This window comes from Lontra canadensis, unplaced genomic scaffold (assembly GCF_010015895.1).
Source record: "Lontra canadensis isolate GAN:19392208 unplaced genomic scaffold, GSC_riverotter_1.0 scaffold20, whole genome shotgun sequence".
In the NCBI taxonomy this organism is placed as follows: Eukaryota; Metazoa; Chordata; class Mammalia; order Carnivora; family Mustelidae; genus Lontra; species Lontra canadensis.
The window spans coordinates 19,591,986-19,617,472 of record NW_022631014.1 but is presented as its reverse complement, the minus strand read 5'-3'; the positions used below and the strand labels follow the sequence as shown (position 1 = coordinate 19,617,472).

The 25,487-nt window shown below is 37.7% G+C and overlaps 1 protein-coding gene across 7 annotated transcripts in view; it reads left to right on the top strand.

Moving 5' to 3' along the window:
• Positions 1-25,487, top strand: part of GOLGA4 (golgin A4) — a 121,485-nt gene that overhangs the window by 31,409 nt on the left and 64,589 nt on the right. For 6 of the 7 annotated variants that reach the window (XM_032861223.1, XM_032861225.1, XM_032861222.1 and 3 more), the window contains 7 exons: positions 9,281-9,595; positions 12,669-12,716; positions 16,117-16,173; positions 21,492-21,590; positions 22,155-22,284; positions 23,401-23,588; positions 23,879-23,962. In XM_032861223.1, the coding sequence (XP_032717114.1) occupies positions 9,281-9,595; positions 12,669-12,716; positions 16,117-16,173; positions 21,492-21,590; positions 22,155-22,284; positions 23,401-23,588; positions 23,879-23,962 (921 nt within the window). The remainder of the gene's footprint in view (positions 1-9,280; positions 9,596-12,668; positions 12,717-16,116; positions 16,174-21,491; positions 21,591-22,154; positions 22,285-23,400; positions 23,589-23,878; positions 23,963-25,487) is intronic. The other variant, XM_032861224.1, reaches the window with a different exon arrangement.

The window sequence follows — 25,487 nt, the reverse complement described above, 5'->3', positions numbered from 1 at the left end:
GAATTTCTTTTGACTCTTTCCTAAATAGAAGGAAACAAAATTCCTTAAAAATGTCATAAGGGCAGCAGTGGCTGAGAGAATATTTGTTTGCTTTGGCTTTGATAATATCATTAACCTGGCTGTTCTCAGCAGTCTCTAATATAGGGCAAAACATTTTTAATCTGTGAACCTTGAGCATGTATGTAGACAGTTTATGAACTAAATGATGTGCGAACTAAATTACATAGACTAACCATTCTAAACTATTGTCTAACAAATGTACGGATTAAAGCTTCCCAAATGCCATGAACAGATTCTGTGAACTGAGAACCTTATTCCTTCCTGGGGGCTGGTCAAGTTCCAGGCATAGTCCCAAGTCCCTGAGCTTGTTGACCCAGGCTTTGCCCAGACTCCCTAGTTAATTCAAAATCCTCTATAAATATATCATTTTCTATGAGTGCCAGGAAGTAGGGGTAAAATATTTGGATGCACCACTCTAAATGGTACTGGACAGATCCAGTGATCTTTAATGAATATTATTAAAAGTATTATTTAGAATGCCTATTTTCCATTTTAGAAGGGGGTTGGGGGATGGGTGAGCCTGTGATGGGTATTAAGGAGGGCACAGATTGCATGGAGCACTGGGTGTTATACACAAACAATGAATCATGGAACACTACATCAAAAACTAGTGATGTACAGTATGGTGTCTAACATAATAAAAAATATAGAAAGCTTATATTCCTCTCTTATAGTCCAAAAAGACTAATACTGTTATGAATGCAAAAACTAGAATGAATGACAACCAGCTTTATGACACATTCAGGAGAAATTTAAGTTTTCATTAAGGTGAAGAATGAGCATGCATAATGTTCAGGAAGTAAGCCCACTGAAGACCTTGAACTTTCTTAAAAAAACACAGCTAGGGGCGCCTGGGGTCGAGCCCCATGTTGGGCTCTCTGCTCAGTGGGGAGCCCGCTTCCTCCTCTATCTCTGCCTGCCTCTCTGCCTACCTGTGATCTCTCTTTCCATCAAATAAATAAATAAAATCTTTAAAAAAAAATACAACTATTTCTTTAAAAAAATAATAAAGTAGTATTTATTGAGTGTTTACTATGTGTCTGGCATTGTTAAACATTTTACATATATGATCTCTTTTGATTCTTATAACAAAGGAGATGCCTTTACTCACAGTCTATTTTTCAAACATTTTTGTAAAAGATTTTATTTATTTATTTGAGAGAGAGAGAGACAGAGAGAGAAAGAGAGTGCGTGCAAGCAGTGGGAGCCGCAGAAGGAGAGGGAGAAGCAGGCTCTCCACTGAGCAGAGTCTGATGTGGGGCTTGATCCCAGGACCCTGTGATCATGACCTAAGTCAAAGGCAGATGCTTACCGCACCGAGCCACCCAGAAGCCCCTCAGAGTCCATTTTTAAACACATTTCTGACAAGTTGGTTGTTGGCTGTTATCAGCAAATTGGGAATAATGTATATTCTTTTTTTTTTTTAAATTTTATTTATTTATTTGACAGAGATCATAAGTAGGCAGAGAGACAGGCAGAGAGAGAGGAGGAAGCAGGCTCTCTGCTGAGCAGAGAGTCCGCTTGATCCCAGGACCCTGAGATCACGACCTGAGCCGAAGGCAGAGGCTTAACCCACTGAGCCACCCAGGCGCCCCAGGAATAATGTATTTTCCTAAAGGGGGTGGAATGCTTACTATGATTGGGCATCTTGACAGCAGCAGGAAATAAGAGTTGACACCAAGGTAGAAGAGAAGAGATGGTGCAAAGCAAGCCCAAGCGTTTGTAAACATAGCTGCCTGTGATTCCCTTATTACTGGCTCAGACATCCTATGTAAATCAGTTGGTTTTTGGCACATAATATGATGATTTAACAAGCGTTTACTCCTTTTTTCTTTTCATCATAGTATCTTATGAAAATTTTCAAACATACAGAGAAATAGAACTTTAAAGTGAGCATCTTTGTACCTACCACCCAGATACTGCCATTGGTACTTTACTGTACTTGATTTATCACAAATCTGTCCCAGTATACATTCTTTTATCTAGCCTCTCAATCCATTTTACGTTTTTGATGCATTTCAAAGTAAGTTGCAGGCCACAGTATCCTTCCCCCTAATATTTTAGCATGTACATTATTAATCAGAGTTTAATATTTGTATTTAAGTATTAATACTTTAATTACTTTAAGAAGAGAGAAGGGAAATACCACATATAAGAATTAATTCTCAAGTTAAAAATACAAGTTAAATCAAATTTGCTATGGAACTGACTTGATATGGAACTGACTAGTTCCAGAGGTATAATTAGTGGTATAATTATGTATCTAGCTACTAATGATACACAGCCCAGAGGTTCTATAGTAATAAGTTGTGATGAAAATTTATCTGATTAAAAGATAGTTATCTGCCTAGATTTTTTTTTAGATTGTAGTATAATTGACATACAGTATACCATTAGTTTCATAGTAGGTGTACATCATAGTGATTTGGTATTTTTATGTTAAAGTTAGGAAATGATCACCATGATTATTCTAGTTAACAGAATCTGTCACCACACAAAGTTTTTGCGGTATTATTGTGTTTCCTGTGCTGTACATTACATCCGCCTGACTTCTTTCTATTGTAACTGAAAGTTTCTACCTATTAATTCTCATTATGTATTTTGCCTTGTTCCCCAGACCCCTCCCCACTCTGGCAACCAATAATTTGTTTCCTGTGTCTTTGAGTCTGTATTGTTTTATATATATTTTTTAGATTCTACAGATAAGTGAAGTCATATGACATTTGGCTTTCTTTGTCTGACTTATCTCATTTAGCATAATACCCTCTAGGTCCATTTATGTCACAAATGGCAAGATTTCATTCTTTTTACATGGCTAAGTAAAATTCTTATGTAGATATTTCTGTAATATTCATTTTATATATATATATGTTATATATATAACAAATATCTTGCATCTTCTTTATCAGTTCACCGATAGGACACTTAGATGAACACTTAGATGTTCCTTCTGTATCTTGGCTAGTATAAATAATGCTGCAGTGAACATAAGGATACATATATTTCTTTGAGTTGGTGTTTTCATTTGTTTGTTTCAGATAAGTACCCAGAAGTGGAACTGGTGAATTGTGTGGTAGTTCTATTTTCAATTTCTACTTTTTGATGCACCTCCATACTCTTTTCCTTAGTGGCTATGCCAGTTTACATTCCCACCAACAGAGCACCAAGCTTCCCTTTTTTCCTACATCCTCACCAACACTTGCCATTTTTTGTCTTTTTGGTAATAGCCAGTCAGACTACTGTGAGGGTGATACCTTGTAGTGGTTTCAATTTGCATTTCCGTAATGATTAGCGATGTTGAGTATCTTTTCACATGCCCGTTGGCCATCTGCCTGTCTTTGGAAAAATGTCTATTCAAGTCCTCTGCCCATTAAAAAAATTTGTTTTATATTGCATAAATTCTTTATATATTTTGGATATTAATCCCTTATCAAATCTACGATTTGCAAATATCTTTTACAGTTTGTAAGTTGCCTTTTTGTTTTGTTGATGGTTTCTTTCACTGTGCAAAAGCTTTTTAGTTTGATGTAATCCCATTTGTTTATATTAGCTTTTGTTACCCTTGCCTGAGGAGACTGGTCCAAAAAAATACTGCTAAGACTGATGTCAAAGAGCTTACTGAATTGTATCCTTTTTTGAGGTAAATTTTATGTTAAATGAAATACACAATCCTCAAGTGTACATTAACTGAGTTTTAACAAATGTATATGCCAAACCCATATGCTACACCCATACACAAATTATAGAACGTTGTCAACACTCCAGAAAGTTCCTTTATGGTTCTCCCTCCTAGAGGTAATCTCTTAGAATTTTTCCCCACCGTACAATGGATTAGTTTTGCTTGTTTTAGAACTTGATATAAGTGGCCTCATGTATATAATATGCACTGTCTTGTAGAAGGCTTCTTTCACTCACCAGAGTGTTTTTGAGATTTCATTCATATTGTTGTGGTTATCAGTAGTTTGTTCCTTTTTATTCTGTGTAGGACTCCTTTGAATAGATATTGCACAGTTTATTTACCTGCTAATGGACACTTGGGCTGTTTCCAGTTTTCGACTGTTAGGAATAGAACTACAAAACATTATTATAGAAATCTTTTTGTGGTGTGTATTTTCATTTCTTTTTCTTTTTGACTGTTTAGATTTTTAGATTGTGTACTAATACTTTATGATGATTTCTAGAATAGCATATACTGTATATGTAGAATGATGTGTTTGATACATCTCATTTTGACCAAAGCATTGAATGTTTAAATATCTCTTACTAGATCATCATATCATTTTGATAGATTGACATAACTGATGACATAGTATAAGACATACTATGATGATAGATCATCATTATCATTTTGATAGATTAAGACATAACTGAACAAATGTGTACTAAGCAGCAGCTTTATGGAAAGCACTGTGGCTGAGAGATAGGGAATGTGGATTCTTTTCTAAATGGGCATAAAATCTGGGATAGGGGTGTGTGTAGCAGAGATAGTGAAAGAAAAATTTAGTGCTTACTGCATATAATACACTATTTTAAGTATTTTCATTCATTTAATTATTATAACAATCCTACTAGGTAGTACGTTACTATTTCCATTTTATAGATGAGAAAAGTGAAACACAGAGGCCTTAAAACTACAAACTAGTAAATGGTAAAGCTGCGATTCAAATCAGGGAATTTGGTTCAGAGTCTGTGTTCTTTTCTTGTTTTTTTTTTTTTTTTTTTTTTTTTTTAAGATTTACTTATTTATTTGGCAGACAGATCACAAGTAGGCAGAGAGGCAGGCAGAGAGAGAGGAGGAATCAGGCTCCCCGCTGAGCGGAGAGCCCGATGTAGGGCTCTATCCCATGACCTTGGGACCATGACCTGAGCTGAAGGCAGAGGCTTTAACCCACTTGAGCCACCCAGGCGCCCCTCAGAGTCTGTGTTCTTAACCACTGTGCTGTGATGTCACTGTAGTTATTCTGGGGCATAAACAATTCAGTTGTTATACCAGCATGTAAATAACTAATGGTGAGTCAGAGTGCAGTAAGTGCTCCAGTAATGGTTCTGGTAAAAGCTAAGGCCATCAGAAAGTTATTTCTGATGAGTGAGATCTTAGGTTTCCTAGAAGAGCTGACATTTGAGCTGAGTTTTGAAGGATGTCTGGATTTTCCTATGCGGGGAAATTATGGGCAGTGGTACAGAGGCACACAATGATGCATTTGTTTCGGGGTGGGAAGTTGCCTATTACGATTCAAGTTTTTGGTACGTGGAAGGGTGAATTTACAGAGAAAAGGGTTTTGGGAAATGGAAACCTTGAATGTAAGCTAAGGAATTTGAACTTTATATTAAATGGGAATCCAGTTTAAGAATTGGAATGAAATTGTCCTGTTGTTCTGTGGTGACAGTACAATAGGACAGATTGGGTAAGAGATTAGAGGCAAGGGAACACAAGGCTGCTGCAGGTATCCAGCTGAAACAGGATAAGGGTAACACAAGAAGAGTGTTAGAGGAATAAAAGGAGGGGTTGAAAACAGGGTCAAATGGGAGATAGAAAGGAATTAAAAGTAACTCTGATGTTCTCATTTATTTTTGTGTGTACATTTCTCCTTCTCTGGCCCCCTTCAAAGTTTTTTTCAAAAATGAATTATAAATCTGTGAATGTCTTTGGTGTCAGAAACCTGACAACAATTGGCATCCCAGTGAGAGTTGAGTTTTTCACATATCAGAGGGCCTGAGGATTAAGGGCACTTCTCCCTTTAGCCTCTTGTCCCCCCACATCCTTGCCACTGCCTTTCACCCTCACAATTACAAGTTGGCCTCCCAAGAAGTACATCCTCATTCTAGACAGGAGGAAAGACTGAAGACAAGGACTGAAGCCATGTTTCTTTTTATGAAGAAAATGATACCTGTCCTGGAAGGTTGTACAGTAGTGTACATTATTGGCTAAACTTTGTAACCAGAACTCCAAATCAAGTAACAGAAATTATCAGTATCCTGGAAGCCCTTATGCTCCCTTCCATTCCCCGCTCTTAACTCCCAAGGGTAACTTCTGACATCTAGGTTAATTTTGCCTGTTTTTGAAATTTAGGTAAACAAAATAAAAATGGGTACTCTTGTGTCTGTCTTCTTTTGTTTGATACTTTATGAGATTCGTCTATATTGTTGTGGTTGTAAATCATTCTCATTGCTGTCTAGTATTCCATTGGTGAACAGACTGCAATTTATCCATTTGGTGATTCATAGTCATCAACAGTAGCATCAAATTTGGGGCTGTTTTGAAGAAGGTTGCTATAAACTTTCTAGTTTGTCTTTTCTTGGACATATTTATATATTTCTATTAAGTATATATTTAGTAGCAAAATTGCTGATTCAGATTGCGTACATGTGTTCGGTTTAAGTAAATACTGACAAATAGTTTTGTAAAGTGGACTGCTCCACATCCTTACCAATACTTGGTATTTTCCGTAGTTTTGATGTCAGCCATTCTGGTGGATGTGCAGTGGTATCTCTTATGGCTTTAATTTGTATTTGTGAAGGTGAATGTTCTTACCTGGGTGTATTGTGACTCTGAACAAAACTGGGGTCTGGTTAAAAGAGAGAAAGGAAGATTGGGTTATCAGGTGGTAGCCAGTATATATTGTTCACCTTAAGCCAATCATACTTCAGAATACTGCATATGTATTGACTTATTACTCCTCACAAGTACCTTGTGAGGTGAGTGTAGTTGTTATCCCCATTTTATATATGAAGAAACAGAATCACGGAAGGTTAAGTCATTTGCTCAAGGTTATGTTGCCAGTAAGCCGTAAAGCTAAGACTTGGTCCCAAGATGTTTGGTTTCGTAGCCTTTGCTCTTAGCTACCACATTCTTTAATCAGAAGAGTCTGTCACATAAGCTTGTATATGACATTCTTATTTGTAACTTTGTTTTTTATTTTAGTCTCCTTTCTCTAATATTAATGATAATTGCTAATGTTTATTGAGTATTTGCTATACTGTAAGCACTTTGCATGTATTAATAACTCATTAGTCCTTGTGGCATCCATATGAGATGGTTGGTATGACTATTATCATCATATAATTATTTTTATCATCCCTATTTTACAGAGGGGGAATAAGACTAGTGAAGTGATTTGGTCAAGGTCATGTAGAACATAGTGGTGGAGCCAGGGTTTGAACTCAGGCACCCTTACTTGACAGTCCACAAGCTGAATCGCTGTATTCAAACATGTTACTTCCAAATGTGGTGGAGGTGGCAGTTATTAAGTGTATCAGCTTTTGCAAATACATATTTTTGACATTGTTCATTAGCTTTTGGCTGACCCTAAAACAGTTATCTCTAGTGTTATTCAGACTTGCTTTACCTGTTTGTCCTAGGGCAACTTACTGTCTCTGTGAAGTGAAAAGCATGTTTTGGCTTAGGTCAGAAGTGGCTAGTAATGGAATATCAGTAAAGCAGTTCTTCAGAGTTTTTGAGCATAGGGTCTGTCCTCTTCCTTAAGACTTTCTCCATCTCCCCCCTCCTCCAATATACAGGTGAAACTTAGACATTATAAAAAAAAAAACAAACCTAGAAAGTACAAAAAAAATAAAAATGAAAATAAAAAATCACCAAAAATTTTGCCATACAGAATCACTCACTGTTAACTTTTGGTGTTTATTCTTAATGACCTGATTCTAAGGGCGTTTGTGTGAACATAAACATATGTTTACACATATGTATATATATTGAAAAGTACATGTAATTGCTTTAAATCAAAATTAGTTCACAGTATGCATATTGTTTTCTATCTTGGTTTTTCCCATTTAATAGTATGTCTTGTACTATTGTACAAGTACTATTGTACTTCATATATCATAATTTATATAGTATATCCTCTAGTGGTGTACATTTGGGTTTTTTCCAGTTTTAACTATTACGAACAACCTGTGATAAATCTGTGTATATGAAGAGGGTGGGGCATGTTATCCCCTCTTACTTATTCCCACCTTACCTAATACTATTACTAAATCTCTTAAAATCCTTGAGTAAAGTATTCTTGGTTTGATTTTTAAAATTGTATACTAAAGAGACTCTTTTTGTTTTCCTGTAATCTTTGCCCAAACATGACCTCAGTCTTCTCTGAGCATTCATTCCTGGCATTACTGAGGTCCTTACAGGTGACCCTGTGCTGCTAATGAGAATGAGTTTAGTGGAAACACCTGCTAAATACTAACTGCTGTCACCTGAGCAGAAATGCGGTTTAAAGCAACGTGTTGAATTATACTGTTTTTTATTGTTACTAATCGAATGAATGTGTTATTCAAATTAATTAAGATAACAGCTCTTGCTTATTACTATTTCTAACATCAGACTTACTGATCTGTGCAGAGGGACTCTAGCTCAGACTTTTCAGCTGTCCTCCATGATTTTTTTTAAGATTTTATTCATTTATTTGACAGATCACAAGTAGACAGAGAGGCAGGCAGAGAGAAAGGTGGAAGCAGGCTCCAAGCAGAGAGCCCGATGTGGGCCTCGATCCCAGGACCCTGGGATCATGACCTGAGCCGAAGGCAGAGACTAAACCCATTGAGCCACCCAGGTGCCCCGTCTCCCTGATTTTTTAATGCTTATTTTTATTCCTATTAGACAGAATGATAATTAGAGCAGAGCTGGATGTCACTAGTCAGCTCTGCCTAGCGTTCTGTTATTGAACAAAGTGGGCTCACTAAGCATTACCCTCACCCTTCCTCCATTCCCCTCCTTTGTTGAAGGGAGTGATGAATCGGCACCTCCAAACAGACTCAAGGTAAAGCCCACTTGACTTCAGCCACACACTTCATATCATATACTCCCCTTTTAGGTGCTGGGTATGTACCGCGGATACAGATACCACTGCTTCCAAGGATCTTACAGTTGAGGGGACGAATCCTCACAGCATAGCTGTGATGTCAGCTGGGAAAGTATGGCATCCGTCTCTTTTACAGATGTGCAAACTGAAGGGACAGTGACTTAGTGAGGCGTGTTCCACTGCTCGGTGACCAACCTGGGACCTATACCTGAGTGCTCTGACTCCAGGTCCAGTGCTTTTTCAGAAGTAACCAGATGTCTCTTGTTTTTCAGAAAGCATGTGTTATGTACAATGTCAAGAATATAAGTTGAATTTGTTAGAACTTTTAATAGATTACTGATGGTGATAGGGAGTGATGAAAGTTTAAATGTGCATTTTAACCAGGTTTTGTTGGGTTTTGGTTGCAGTCTGGTGACATGCAGTCTTTTGCACAGAAGCTCCAGCTCCGGGTGCCTTCCATGGAGTCTTTGTTTCGAAGTCCCCTAAAGGAATCTCTCTTCCGATCTTCTTCTAAAGAGTCTTTGGTACGAACGTCTTCTAGAGAATCCCTGAATCGATTTGACCTGGACTGCTCTGTTGTCACCTTTGATCCATCTTCTGATATGGAGAGTGAGCCAGAAGACCCACTTCCTAATTTAGACAGTCTCAGCAAGGAACAGTTGATTCAGTGGTTGCGAAGAATGGAACGAAGATTGAGTAGCTACAAAGGAAAATGTTCTGAGGTAGGAGCATGATTTTTTTTGCCTCTATATAAAGTTTCCCCATTGTTTTCTGATTCATGTTACTGTATGGTTTTTACTCTTGTGGTTGTCTAAACTGTTGATTCCCTAGATGCACTGATTAGTGAAGGGTGGGTAGTCCGTGGCATTATCCAGTTAGGAGATTTTCAGGTGAACAGAAGCCCTTTGGCAAAACCTTTAGTAAAATTTTTGGAGAAGGTCATTGTTTGTAGCTTTCTGGTTTGCACATTCTATGCCCCCTTTTTCCCCCAGCCCTTATCTCCAGTGTTGCTTGGATACTCAGTGCACAGTACATCATCTTTCCTTCTCACATGCCCTCCCTTGTTCTTCCCCTTAAATGTTGTGGTTCCAAAATGACTTCTTCTGCCAGCCAGATTTCCATTACACTAACCCCTGTCATGTTTTAGGTAGTCAGATTTTCTGACACATCTGGTTCATGCTCATTATATCGACATTTAAACTTTCCCTCAGATGAGTCTTTAACTGCTGAACCCCTTGAGGCTGACTTTGTGTGGTGTAAGAGAGGTTGTAGTCCTGCCCCATCTCTCTTTTCTGTTTGTCCTCTTGGGCTGAATTGTATAAGTTGCCCTGTGTAGTTAAAACAATTTATCTTTAGGAAAGCCTTACCAAGAGCGAGTTGCCCATGAATTTTTTTTTAAAGACAATGCATAATGTTTTATTGTCTTAACAATTTGTAACCCAGCATTGCAGTTAATTTTGATTAATGAATAATAAAGTTCAAGGTTCGTATATAAAATTACCCATAACTTGTATTTCCAGTTATGACTGCAGTATGCGTAGTTTTACCCTGCAGCCAAAAATAACAACAGAAACCTACAAAATACCTTTTTAAAACTATAAAGTACTGACAAAATAGGAAGTATTAGGCGAAATCTATCAGCTGCTGGAATCTAGAGATGTAAACAGCATTAAAGCCATCTATTTCATGAGGTACTTGTGGAATTGGGCAACTTTTTCCTTTAAATGTATTATTTAAAAAAAAAATTTATTTGAGAGTGAGAGAGCTGGGGGAGGGGCAGAGGGAGAGGAATCTCAGGCAGACTCCCTGCTGAGCACAGACCCTGAGGTGGGGCTTGATCTCCTGACACTGAGATCATGACCTGAACCAAAATCAGTAGTTAGATGCTTAACTGTCTGAGCCTCCCAGGTACCCTATTTATTTTTTCTTTCTTTTTTTTTTTTTTTTTAAAGATTTTATTTATTTGACACAGAGAGAGAGATTGCAAGTAGGCAGAGAGGCAGACAGAGAGAGAGGGGAAAGCAGGCTCCCCACTGAGCAGAGAGCCCGATGTGGGGCTCGATCCCAGAACCCTGAGATCATGACCTGAGCCGAAGGCAGAGGCTTAACCCACTGAGCCACCCAGGCGCCCCTATTTTTTATTTCTATCCATGTTAATAATCGATAATCGTCCTGAATTATTTGTTGTTGACTTACCCATGGCTTCTTAAGTTTGAAGCTGGGGCAGTAGTATAGTATTTAAATGCAGTGCAAGATACTGCATTTTATGTTTATAGTGCCATTGAGTTTTACACCATCTCTGTGAAGTAGATATTAATTATCTCTGTTTTGTAGAAGAGGGATTAGAGACTCGTATATACTTAATCATAGAGATTAAGTCATGTGCTTAAAGTCACACAGGTAGCAAGTGACGGACTGTGGATTTGATTTTAGGTCTTTCTGGTGGTTTCCACTCTTCTGTGCTGCCCCAGGTCAAGTCATGCAGCTTATTAGGAATGAAGAGAGCCTGTAGTCTTTGTCTCTGTAGTCCTTGCCACTGTAGGTAACCAGGATAACATGGTGCTATAAGTGATATCTAATTATTGGGCTACTCTTCCACCTGTCCTACTCCCTGGTTTTTGAGTACCATTTTCCTATCCAGTAATAAGAATACCTATGTTAAGGTAATAAGAGGAGGAGGATCATGGTCTTTGGCAGAACTTTTTTTTTTCTTTATTGCCGGACTCACCTTCCATTGCTGCCTGCCTCTCAACTCAAGACATCAGCAAATGTGTTTGTGGCACACAGCAACCTTCCAAGGGAAAGGCAAGGCTCAGAATAGGGAAGTACTTCTTCCCCTAAAGCTGTAGCCTATGTCTTCAGAGTCCTCTCATACTTCTGAAGTGGATCTAAATAATTCAGTGGAGCCATGTGCCTAATTTTCAGAGGAATAATGCTAATTAATAGGTTAAAAGATTGGTTAATCCATAATTTCATCAGGTTGTGCTAGAATGTTCAAGTATCTTATTTACTGGGGTTAAATATTTAAACATCTCTTTAGGACCAAAATTACCAGTTTTCATCTGTTGGTTATAAGTTCCTTTCCTCAGATTTTTACCCAGCCGTAGTCATAGTTTCTATAATAGAGACTTTAGAGATTAATTACATTGTGTGTAATAGCCCAAAACAAAAATCACCTGATGAACCTGCTAAATAAACATGTATCCTGTCCCCCAACCCCCAGTCTCATTCACTTAGTCTGGGGTGGGACCTCAAAATTTCTCTTCCTAGCAAGCTCCCTGGGGATGCTTTAATCCCTACCCCATTCATAATTAAGTGCTGAAATTTAAATATTCTTTTTATTTGAGAGAGAGAGCACACACGAGCAGTGGGGGAGGGGGGGTGCTGGAGGGAGAGAGGGGGAGAGAGACTCTCAAACAGACTCCCCACTGAGTGTGGAGCCCATTATGGGGCTCAGTTCCACGACCCTGACATCGTGACCTGAGCTGAAACCAAGCATCAGATGCTCAACTGACTGAGCCACCCAGGTGCCCTTAAGTAGTGAAATTTAAAGTGTGTGTCTGAGGTGAGATCATGTACAGGTATAATACCTTAATTTTGTAGTCAAGTTACATTTTACTTTTCAGAAACTTACTTCTTATGTTTGTTTTGATTGTATGTGCATCTAACTAGGTTGAATTATCTATAAAAGGATTCTTCCAATTTGTGTATTTTTTTACTTTTATAAAGATATTTTAGCAGAATTTAGAATATTAGGAATGACTGATGTTATTGGTGACTTTGTCTTTATTTTAGCTTGTTACAGCTTATCAGACTCTTCAGAGAGAGAAGAAAAAGTTACAAGTGAGTGATATCTTGGCTGTGATATTAATTCATACATAATTTTTTTTTAAAGATTTTATTTACTTATTTGTCAGAGAGCGAGATCACAAGTAGGTAGAGAGGCAGGCAGAGAGAGAGGGGGAAGCAGGCTCCTTGCTGAGCAGAGAGCCCGATGTGGGGCTCAATTCCAGGACCCTGAGATCATGACCCAAGCCGAAGGCAGAGGCTTAACCCACTGAGCCACCCAGGTGCCCCGATTCATTCATAATTTAAAAACTAGAGACTTACAGTAAAATAGTTCTGACCCTTACTTTTTTTTTTTTTTTTTTTTTGCCCAGAGCAACCTTTTATTTTTTCTTATTTTATTTTATTTCTTTTCAGTGTTCCAAAATTCTTTGTTTATGCACCACACCCAGTGCTCCATGCAATATGTGCCCTCCTTAATACCCACCACCAGGCTCACCCAATCCCCACCTCCTCCCCTCCAAAACCCTCAGTTTGTCTCTCATGGTTTGTCCTCCCCTCCGAATTCCCCCATCTCACTTCTCCTCTCCATTTCCCCATGTCCTCCGTGTTATTCTTTATGCTCCACAAGTTATTGAAACCATATGATACTTGACTCTCTCTGCTTGACTTATTTCACTCAGCATAATCTCTTCCAGTCCCGTCCATGTTGATTATAAAAGTTGGGTATTCATCCTTTCTGATGGAGGCATAATACTCCATTGTATATATGACCATATCTTCTTTATCCATTTGTCCATTGAAGGGCATCTTGGTTCTTTCCAGTTTGGCAACTGTGGCCATTGTTGCTATGAACATTGCGGTACAGGTGGCCCTTCTTTTCATTACATCTGTATCTTTGGGGTAAATACCCAGTAGTGCAATTGCAGGGTCATAGGGTAGCTCTATTTTTAATTTCTTAAGGAATCTCCACACTGTTTTCCAAAGTGGCTATACCAACTTGCATTCCCACCAACAGTGTAAGAGGGTTCCCCTTCCTCCATTCCTCTCCAACACTTGTTGTTTCCTGTCTTGTTAATTTTGGCCATTCTCACTGGTGTAAGGTGGTATCTCAGTGTGGTTTTTCTTTTTTTTTTTTTTTAAGATTTTATTTATTTATTTGACAGAGATCACAAGTAGGCAGAGAGGCAGGCAGAGAGAGAGGAGGAAGCAGGCTCCCTGTAAAGCAGAGAGCCCGATGTGGGACTCGATTCCAGGACCCAGAGATCATGATCTGAGCTGAAGGCAGAGGTTTAACCCACTGAGCCACCCAGGGACCCCTCAGTGTGGTTTTTGATTTGAATCTCCCTGATGGCTAGTGACGATGAACATTTTTTCATGTGTCTGTTAGCCATTTGTATGTCTTCTTTGGAGAAGTGTCTGTTCATGTCTTCTGCCCATTTTTGGATGTGATTATCTGTTCTGTGTGTGTCGAGTTTGAGTTCTTTATAGATTTTGGATATCAGCATATATTCTTACTTTTAATAATTCTCCATGTGATCCATGTATTTAACCTATTTTACTACTGGGGATTTTAATAAAGAGAGTGAGTGAAAAAGCCCAGAGATTTTACCTCTGGTAGGGATGGGCTTTTTTGAGTTTTGAATCCCTGCAGTGTTCAAGAGGTTTGGATTTAAGGCATGTTTGCCTCTTTCAAACATGCTCTAGTGTCTCGATCTGCAGGTTGTATCTTTGTTTTAGGGCTAGGGACATACAGCCTTCCTAAACTTTCCCTTCTGTTTTTGAAATACCTGCAGACATTTCTGTTCCTTATCATTTTACCAAGGTGTGAACACAAGCATCCTCTCTCTTTTTTCCTGAGGATGCTTCTTGTAAAGCTCTTGGTCAAGTATGTGGAAAGAGAGGAAGCCATTAAGCTCTTCTGGGTGACCCACCTCGACCCCCCGGCCCCACTGTGTCACCCTGTTCCGTGGCTAGACATTTCCCACCAGGGTATCCCAGGTGATAATTCACAGGTCAGAGCTAAAGGGAAGTATCCACTCTACTTTGAACAGTGTCATAAGTTTACTGTGCTAAGATATATAAATACTTATCATTTAAAATAATGCTTTATTAAGGAGGGCACATATTGCATGGAGCACTGGGTGTGGTGCATAAAAAATGAATCTTAGAACACTGAAAAAACTAAAATAAAATTAAGATGTACTTTGTCATTAAAAAAAAATAATGCTTTATTAATTTCTGCTTCTGTCCTGAGAAGGATGGAGAATTATGTTCTTACATTTGTTAGGTGTTGGCATTCTGTATCTCTGCTGTATCACTTATCATAAACGTTTTAAAATCTTTTAATGGTAAGAGATATAGAAAATCATGCATAAAAATATAGTCTTTTTTTTTTACAGTAAAAGTTATTTTAAAGAGCTTAGCATTTTGTCCCATCAAAAGATGCTAATTACATAACAAAAAGTTATTTAGAAAGTGAGTTTTGGTAAAATTAATTTCCCCATGTACATTATCTTAAAATATTTAATCTGCCATAAATAATCTCCATTAAGTACAACATTAAACTTCCTGGCTTTGGTCTGGAGTATTATCAGTTCAGAACGGTAACAGCAGTTATTTATTGCTGATTCAGTGTTCTCATTGTCCATAACAAGTGTGAAAATTAAGTTGTTACATATGCAGCCATCAAAAAAACCAAAATCTTGCCATTTGCAATGACGTGGATGGAACTAGAGGGTATTATGCTAAGCAAAATAAGTCAGTCAGAGAAAGGCAATTATCATATGATCTCTCTGATATGAGGAATTTGAGAGGCAGCGCGAAGGGGTCGTGGGGGGTAGGGAGGGAAAAAAAATGAGATAAGAAGTAACTCAGGAGGGAGACAAACCATAAGAGACTCTTAATTTCAGGAAACAAACAGGGTTACTGAGGGGGTGGGGGGAAGTGGCTGAGTTATGTCCATTTGGGAGGGTATGTGCTATGTTGAGAGCTGTGGATTGTGTAAGACTGATGGTTCACAGACCTGTACCCCTGAAGCAAATAAATACATTAAAAAAAATTAAGTTATTACAAATAGTTTTTAGTTTTTTTGTTTAGTTTTGTTTAGTTTTTTGACAATGTTTTCTTAAACATAAGGTCTTTTGAAATGGAGGGTAACTCTGATTTAATCCATTCTATTAATAGTCCATAAATTCATACTCAAAAAATTCATCTTATTCCTACTTACTCCTAGTGTCTGGGGGTACCCTGCTTGTGTCTCTCTGAATGGTCTCTGGATTTTTATTTCTAGATGTATGTAATTTTACCACTAAGTGGCGGTAGAGGACTGTGGTTGCCCAGTCCCAGTGTAAAGAATGTATAAAGTTCAGTGACATGTGCTCTTTTTTACTTGCTTTTCATTACTATGTCATGCAGTTGTTTGAACCAGCTTTTTTTTTTCTTTTTAAAATTAAAGGGTATATTAAGTCAGAGTCAGGATAAAGCACTTCGGAGAATTGGAGAGTTAAGAGAGGTAAGTTGTAGTGATAAATACTTTAAGAATTCAATTTCTCATATTTATCACAACTCTTAAACTTGTTGGGATAGTTTCATATACACTCGTTAATTGTAGTAAAAACCAACCAGCCCAATCCTTAAGGCCAGAGATCGACTTTTATGGACTTTATTTCTGTGATTTCCCTACAATATATGCTGGTGGAATTTATGACATAAGAATGCCTTATTTAGCAGCAGGATATCAGTTGCCAGCTGACAGTCAGTGGCAACTTTCAAGGCTAACTTGTCTCTTCTATTAGGTATTTGAGGCTTCTTTTCATTTTTCCTAACCAACAGTCTTGATAAAATTAAATAAAAATTATATTCCTTGTAATTTTGGGAGGTAATTTTTACAGTGACATATTATAGTTCTGGCAAATATATATATCACTTGGAATCATACTTGACTCGTTTTTGCTCCTGTCTTATCTTGAGGAGGATGGAAATTATTGGCTTATATTGGCTAGAGGGTAGGATTCTGTGTCGTTGCTGTATCACTTAAACATTGTGATGCCTTTTAATTGTAAAATACAACAAATATAGAAAATTGTTGTACAAAAATATATAGCTCATATGTGTATGTTAAACACTATTGTAACCACCATGGTCAAGAAATAGAGTGTTGTCAGTCACCCTGAGAGCCTCTCTGTGTTTCCCAATCCAGTCACAGCCCCTCCCTTTCTCCAAAAATAACTACTGACTTTTGTTGTGCTTCCTTGTGTCTCTTTAAGGTTTTATCACCGAAATGTTTGCTTCTAGGTACTGTAGTCTTGCCCATATAAAAATTGTTTTGATATATCTTTTAAGTCTCCTTAACTCTATATGTTCCCCCTGCATCCCTTTTCCTTATAGGCCATCTATTAAAGAACCTGATGATAAATGAGAAGACCCAAAATTACTCATTTGCCTTATTCCAGCATTATAAACACAACACTCTTAGAATAACAATACTAATACTATCACCATCAATTATGATTACTGATATTAGTTAAATAAATTTTTATATGCTATTTGTTTTTCCACCTTTAAAAATCTTTTTCCATACTATACTGTTAGATCATAAGCCATTACATATGTATTCTTTCCCTTTTAACCCTTAAGAAAACCCTCTTAGGACGTACTTGTCAGAGCCACAGAATGACAAGTTTTAGTTCTTTTTTATTAGCTGCCTACTTGTATTAGTTTGCTATGCTGCTGTAGCAAATTACCCCAAACTTAGTGGCTTAAAACAACACAACTCTCAGAAATTTGACACAAGTCTTACCAGGCTAAAATTAAGGTGTCAGTTGGGCTGTTCCCTAGTGCAGGTTCAAGGACACAGTCTGTTTCTTTGCCATTTCCAGCTTCTAGAGGCTGCTGCATCCTCTGATGCATAGCTCTTTCCTCTATCTTCAAAGCTATCCGTGTTGCATCTCTGCCCATTCTACCATAATCACTCCTCCCTTTCTCTCTGAACCCAGTTGGCAAAGGTTCTGATTTTTAAGGACCCATGTGATTAGATTGGGCCCCCAAATCCAGGATAATCTCCTTATTTCAAAGCTCTTAATTTGGTCACATCTGCAAATTCTCCTAATATGTTCCAGTTTCCGGGATTAGGATTTAGAATCTTTGGGGCCATATTCTGCCTACCACACTGCCTTTAGTCAAGACTATAATCAATGAAATGGCCAGGAGACAGTTAATAAGGGAAAGGAGGAGAAATAAGGGGTCTAGAGGCAATGTAGTAAATTTGCTGTTTGGTGCATATCTATACCGTTTTTGTAGTAGCTAAGATATATTTCTGAACCATAATCCTGGTTGTGGTTACATGAACAGAGATATATTCAGTAATTTATATGTGAGTACTAGGTAGATAAGTGAGGGTCTGGGTATTTTAAATTTTGTTCACACAAAAAAAATTTCCTTCAACTAAATAGTATAACCCATTAAATCATGATTAGTATTTAAACATTCAGAGTGCTATATGTCATAAAATGTTTTGTTTCTTTGGAATTAAAGTCTGAATAGAAGTTACGTACTGTTTCGTTAGTATTTTATTGACTTAGACTAGGGCAAAACAGTATAATGTTCCTTATTTTGTTATGTCAGGCATCAGGAAAGATGTTAGGTTTGAGGTTGTTGTTGAGGAGAATAACTACCTTGACTTCCAGTGCTTTGACAAAACCTCAGATGGGAGACCTTCTGGACAAATGACTGCGATTTGATATTGTTGGAGCATTCATTGTATCCCTGGGGATAGCAGCTTTCTGTAAGTTTGCTGTGGCCAAAGCAAGAAAGAAGGCATATGCAGATTTCTACAGAAATTATGATTCCATGAAAGAGTTTGAGGAGATGAAGAAGACTTGTATCTCTCAGGGTGTAAAATAATTTTGGAATGTAAAGAATTTCTTTGGGTTGAGTTCCATGGAAGTTTGTCACTGACCTGTGTTTGGTCATGGAATAGTTTCCCTTTATAAATAAACAACTAACAAATACTAAGGGTAGTAAAAAGAAAAAAAAAATTTTTCAGAAAATAGTCCTTCGTATTTTATATCTTCCTCATGTTGTTATGAGTATATGCATGAGTTTAATCCATGAACATCTCTCCTAATATTTTCTGGGGAACAAAACAAAACAACAGTTCTGTATAGGTAAATATTATGTCTTCTGTTAATTTCTAGCATATTAGATATTTGGTAATGAATCAGATAAAGAAGTAAAAAGGTAAGTAAAAACATATCCAGCAGATACACTAATTTTCTTTGCCTGATCTTTTTTTAAGATTTTATTTATTTATTTGACAGAGATCACAAGTAGGCAGAGAGGCAGGCAGAGAGAGAGGGGGAGGCAGGCTCCCTGCTGAGCAGAGAGCCCGATGTGGGACTCGACCCTGAGATCATGACCTGAGCTAAAGGCAGAGGCTTAACCCACTGAGCCACCCAGGCGCCCCCTTTGCCTGATTTTTAATCTTAATATCAACAGGTATTAAAAAGGAATATCATACTATGAGAAGCTATGAAAATTGTGAGCTCATCTAAGTAGATAGGGTTCTCTGATTTCCTTTTAAGGCCAGTTAAGTGGGGAATAAATGAAGACATTGTCTTAGCTATTTCCTCCTTTCTCTGTCCTTCTATCCATGCATGGTATGTTCTTTTTCTGGGTTCACCCAGGTGCAGCTGGTTATGAGCAACTGCTGTTCTCAAAGCTAACTTCAGGGAGGGAGGGTTAATTTTTTTGCAGCTTGAAACACATATGAACATAGTGGGTAGCATAGGGCCGAGATAAAAAAAGTTAAACAGTGAGTGTATTTGATGCATTCTACATACCAGGATTTTTCTCTAAGGATATAAACAGAAAGACCTTGCAAATTATATGCATAAAAATGTTAATTCCAAGGTTTCCAAAATTTGGAAATAGTCTGAATGGCTACAAAAGGAATATTATTGAATTAGTTGTTATATTTAGTAGTATTAGATAGCCATTTATTATTATTGTGCTAAAAAGTTGAAATAGGATAGATATACACTTAAAGTCTAATCAGAAGAAAATTTTAAAGTAGGAATTGACTCTAGATAGTAGAGTCTAGTTCTAGAGCTAGTGAGATCGCTATCATGAAAGTGGTGGACAGTTGGCTAGCCAGCCTGTGGGCTCTAGTTGGGATATAAGTAGACAGTTCTTAAGTTCCTTAGTAATTGTAGTCTTTACTGTTTATGGAGTACTTATTGGTAGAATAGTCTAAGTTAGCAGGGGGAGTGAGAAGAAGAAAGGTTTGTAAGATGCTGCCATTGCATCCAACAACTTCTTATTTACATGGGGAGATGAAACTATTTAAAACCTGAAAATCATCATATAAATTGAGGAATTTTTGTTGGTTGTTAAGGATGGTGTGTAACAGAGTCTAGTATGGTAGGAGGTAGAAAAATTATTTGGAAGAAATGAATTTTAAGAGATGTGCAGGAGATGTGTAGCTGTTTTATACTAAGGAATTGTTCTGTGCAAAGTCATAAAGAACAGTGCTTTCCAGACTTACGGATTTCATGGACTGAAAAACTACCTTCTGGTTCCTTCTGGATATGGGGGAAAGGAGAATTGTCATAGTCCTGCAAACTTCCTTTTAAAAATTTATTTATTTATTTATTTGAGAGCGAGCCTGAGAGAGAGCGAATATATGTGGGGGTGGGACAGAGGCAGAGGAAGAGAGAGAGAATCTCAGGTAGACTTGCCACTGAACTGAGCTGAAACCAAGAGCCTGATGCTCAACCAGCTGAGCCCCCAGGCACCCCAGAGCTGCAGACTTTTATTTTTTCAAGTAAGGATGTTGAGAAGAAGAAACCAAATTCTTTTATTGTCATTATTTCATGAAAGAAAGTTTGTGGGTTTTTTTTTTTCTTTTAAATTTTTAAGTAATTTCTATACCCATCTTAGGATCCTGGAATCAAGGTTCACATGCGTTTCTAACTGAGCCAGGTAGGCACCCTGAAAAATAATTTTTTTTTTAAATAACAAAGACAAGGAAGGACATATTCTCAGAGTAAAGGACAGTTGTTTACATGAAAGAAAAACTCTCTCTGTTGGCTTTCTGCTTGTTCACCATGGATCAGTGTAGACTTCATTCTGGTCCTGTCCTGATTCAAAGACTGGCATTTGGTGACTACTGCTGTTTGAGCCAGGAGTCTTTAGTGAGAGGAACACTACAAATGGGATCTTGGGGCAGTGTTGGTGTGGGGGAGAATAGAGGACAGCTAGTGCTTCAGTGTTTTAGTGAGAAAGGGTTATTAATGACTTAAAGAAATTAACATTATAAATAATTTCGGGAACTTGGAATTTTTCTGTTTGGTGGTCATCTAGTTCAGCCTTTTAAAAAAATTTTACAGAGGAGGAATCTTCTGACTTTGGCTATTGACTGCTTTTGTGTATTGGGAGGAGAAAGTTTCTATTGGCTATGGCTATCTGGTATAAAATAATATAGTTTCAGATCAAGTGCATATAAGGTAGCACAAGTAGTAAGATGTCTTAAAGTAGGATAAAGTTTTCTTAATCTTAATTGATTGTTTTATCCTCTTCACATTATCATTACAGAGCAGTCATTACAGCTCTAAAAATGCACTTTCTTTTCTTGGATCTCATATTATTTAAGGACCAAAATTATCCTCTGGGATTAATACCAATGTTTTACCTGCTGATTCTTCTCTATTATGTTGATGCCTTGTCTTAAGAAAAATCCAAATCTGGATTGATATGTTTTTAAACTTTGAAAGCTTCAAGCTTGTATTTTTGTTTTTTATTGAAAACTACTTATAAAACTTTGTGTTTTAGGAGCTCCAAATGGATCAGCAAGCAAAAAAGCATCTCCAAGAGGAGTTTGATGCATCTTTAGAGGAAAAAGATCAGCATATTAGTGTTCTCCAGACTCAGGTAAAAGATTAAAAGAAAAAGAGTGGCATTTATAGATAAAGAAGAATTAAGGGGTTTTGATGGGATATCTCATAAGTTCCAGATGTTACAAAATGGCCTATTTTTAAGACTCTTGATTTTCCTTAGTTATATTTCCGTATAATTTTTTAATGTATTGTGTCTTTTGGCTAACTATGATATCATTGAAAATAGCAAATATAAAATCAGCTGCATTGGGAGTAAACATTTTATTTTGATTTTTCCTCCTAGTATAGTGAAAAAGAATATCTTTTGCTCTGTCCCCTCTGTGTTTTAAAGAAAGTACTACTGTGTAGTTTCTCTCTCTCTCTCTCTCTCTCTTTATTTTAGAGAGACAGTGAGTGTGTGAGAGTTGAGCGGGGTGGGTCCACACAAATGGGAGGGAGAATCTTAAGCAGGCGCCATGCCCAGCAAAGAGCCAGAAGCAGGGTTTACTCTCACAATCCTGAGATCATGACCTGAGCCGAAACCTGGAATCAGATACTTAACCAACTGAGCCACCCAGGTGCCCCTCATTTTTTTTCCTAAGGTACATTTCTTTTTCAGGTTTCTCTGCTGAAACAGCGGTTACGAAATGGCCCAATGAATATTGATTTACCTAAACCTTTCCCTCAGATGGAACCACAGGCTGAAGGTGTCTCTAAAGAGAACACAGACAGTGATATAGAACCAGTAGGTAAGCTTCATCTTGTCCAAATGTTAATTTAAAAACTGGAGAAGGATGTTGACAGTTTCCAGGGCATGATGTGGGCTGAGGTAGAAGTGTCCTCCAGGAAGATGCAGGAGTTTTTGTTGTTTTGTTTCTTGGCTTGTTCTTCAAGAGAACAAAGCTAAGTTATTATTTTAAAACTTGAAAGTCTGTGACTAGCACCACGTTTTCATTGTAATTACATTTCATTCTAGTGTTCTCTTCAGCAGCACTTATACTAAAATTCATTATATTACACTATTCTATTGATAGCAGTAGCTAGATTTCATATAAACAGGTCAGTTCTGTTTAAGATTAATGAATTTGCTCTTTTCATTGTTCGGCTATTTCTGTTATAATACTGCTTACATACTTCTACATTCAAAGATATCTGATTTGTTTTATTATTTGCTTTCTAGTTAGAAAGGAAGGAATAGCTAAATTTTGTTTCAAAATCCAGTTATAGCTTCCATACTCTTTGAGGCTTTAAGGCACATATTTAGTAAAATTCCCAGTTTCTATTTACTGGCTTTTTCTGTCAAAGATATTTATGATAAACTTTTAGTCCAGCCAGAGCCAGAGCAAGGTGCTGAGCAGCTGTCTAAGTAACCAGGCTGCAAAGGGTCCTGAGATTCCCTTGGGGTATGAAAACTTAACTCATAAATGTAAGGAGAATGTAGAAAGCTGTATTTAACCAGTGACTGCTCTCAGGACAGATTAGAATTCATTGGAAAAAATTCTTTATTAATCTTTTTGTGGTGGGAGCCAGGACACAGAGGGCACTTTTGGATGACAAAAGATGGTCATCAAACTGTCTTCTAAGCAGGGCGAATTCAGTTAATGTTAGTTGACTACTGAGGGTTTTGTGCCATTTGGGGCGGGGCTGAACCCTAGGGAGGTGACTGTGCTCCTCAGCTTCTTTGGATACAGATCATCCAAATGGTGAGACTTGAGGGTGGGCAGGGTAGCCCTCCCTTCTTCGTCTCAGAGGATAGCGGAGCATTGGGGTGAGAATACACCTCTGTGTACTAACAGTAACTGTTCCCAGGGAGCCCTTCTATTCCTTACTGACCACCCCTGCTTGTGCTGCTTTATTGTTGATAGTGGTAGATGGAGCTTCTGCTAAAACACTGGAGGTACTTCAGCAGAGAGTTAAGCGGCAAGAGAATCTTCTGCAGCGATGTAAGGAAACAATTCAGTCCCATAAGGAGCAGTGTGCGCTGTTAACCAGTGAGAAAGAAGCCCTGCAAGAACAACTAGATGAAAGGCTCCAAGAGCTAGAAAAGATGAAGGTAAAAGAGCAAATGAGTTTGGTTTATGTAACCCTGTAAAGCTAGATCCACAGGTCCCAGCGTGGCCTGCACCTCCCTCCTCTGCGGAGCCTTCCCCTTTCTCCGCAGACAGCATGGAGACGACTCCCAAGTGCCCTGGGCTTTGTAGCACTTGAACCGTCCTTTCCAGATGTCCTGTATACTTTGCTCTTAATGGACTGAGAAATACCTAAATTAGATAAAATGTTTAGAGTTCTCATATGAGGAGAAGCTTTATTAGAGATGGAAATGAATTTTTAAAATTTTTTTAGGAGCTTCATATGGCTGAGAAGACTAAACTTATCACTCAGTTGCGTGATGCAAAGAACTTAATTGAACAGCTTGAACAAGATAAGGTAAACCAATAAACCTTATGATACTCAAATTTGTCAGGGGGCCCCAGAATTCCATTTTGGAAGCAGTTAGAAGCATTGAGGCTTATGCTTTCCAAAGCTGTTGTCGTTGCTTCCATGAAAAACTTTTTGTTGTAATTTTGAAATTTAAATAATGATTACCGTTAGTTGTGTATCATGTGAAGCTGATTCTCTGTGATTTTTTTATATCCCAGTCAGCATTTTGATTTATAGATTGGAATAACTGTTGAAAAAGAAATCTGTTCACAGTACCTAACTACTTTTTAGAGAAAAGTTGTATTTTTTATAGTTAAGACACTACTCAATTTGAATAATATTAAGTATTGTCTTCACGGAAACAGATTAATCTCTCAGATAAATTGCTTAAACTGAAGAAGTGGTAGTGTTATATTAGCATAAAGAGAAGTTTCTGCAGATGGATTTTGGGATTCATTTCAGGTGAGATTGGCAATGTACAGTTAGAGCGGCAGCTGTGGCTATGGCAGCAGAGGCAACTGAAAATTCATGGGCAAACGCTTTTGGGCTGAGTCTTTCAGCCCCAAATTCTTGGGTTCTCTTTCTAAAGCAGCTTCCAGTGGTTCACATTTTCTTCCTTACGCTACTTGGCAGCTGTAGTATTTTAAGTGGCCATGCAGTTAAGAACATGTCAGAACTGTTCTGCTTTTGAATGTGTTAGCAGTCTTCATTCTGTGATGTTATTTTGCTAGAGTCTCCTCCATACACTTCATGAAGGCCCACTTAAAAAAGTGAACTCACCACCCAGCTTCAGCAGTTAACATCTCAGGGCTAATGTTTTATCTGTACATGCCCAGCCCTTATTATCCTCAACCCAGAATTTACTTTGTTGTAGAGCAAAGCCAAGAAATCTCATAATTTCGTACATAAGTATTTTGAAGTAGTTTTAAAGGATTCTTTACTTTTATAAAATTGTAACTACATTATCATGATCACATCTAAAAACTTAATTCCTTAATACCATCAACTATCTAGTCAGTTTCAGATTTGCCCTTTGTCTCATACTTTTTTTCCATTTTTATGAATCAAGATCTAAGTAAGTTTCTTTCATTGTAATTGGTTGATATGACTCTTAAGACTTCTTTTAATGTATAGGTTCCATTGCCTCTTTCTCTCTCTCCGTGTGTCTTTTTCTCCATTGTGATTTGGTTTTTGAAGAAACTGAAGGCCAGCGATCTTGTTTTGAAATTTTGTGTAATCCCTACTTACCTGGTTTTTATCTGTCCATTAATATGAGCCATACCCTAAACCAAGGTTTGATGAACCCTGCAAGTAAAGTAATAATCTTAAGACCCATAAAATAGCTGTCACAAAATCTTATTTTTCAAGAGACAAGTCAAACTACCCTGTTTCTTGTTAGTCGCAAGTGACTGATTCAGGTTTTAATATTTGATTCCTTTACCCCCATAGTGACCTTCATATTATGTGTAGATTATCCAGAGAGTGGGAAGACAGTAGCAGTTAGCAAATTGGAGGAATGGGGGTGGCTCAC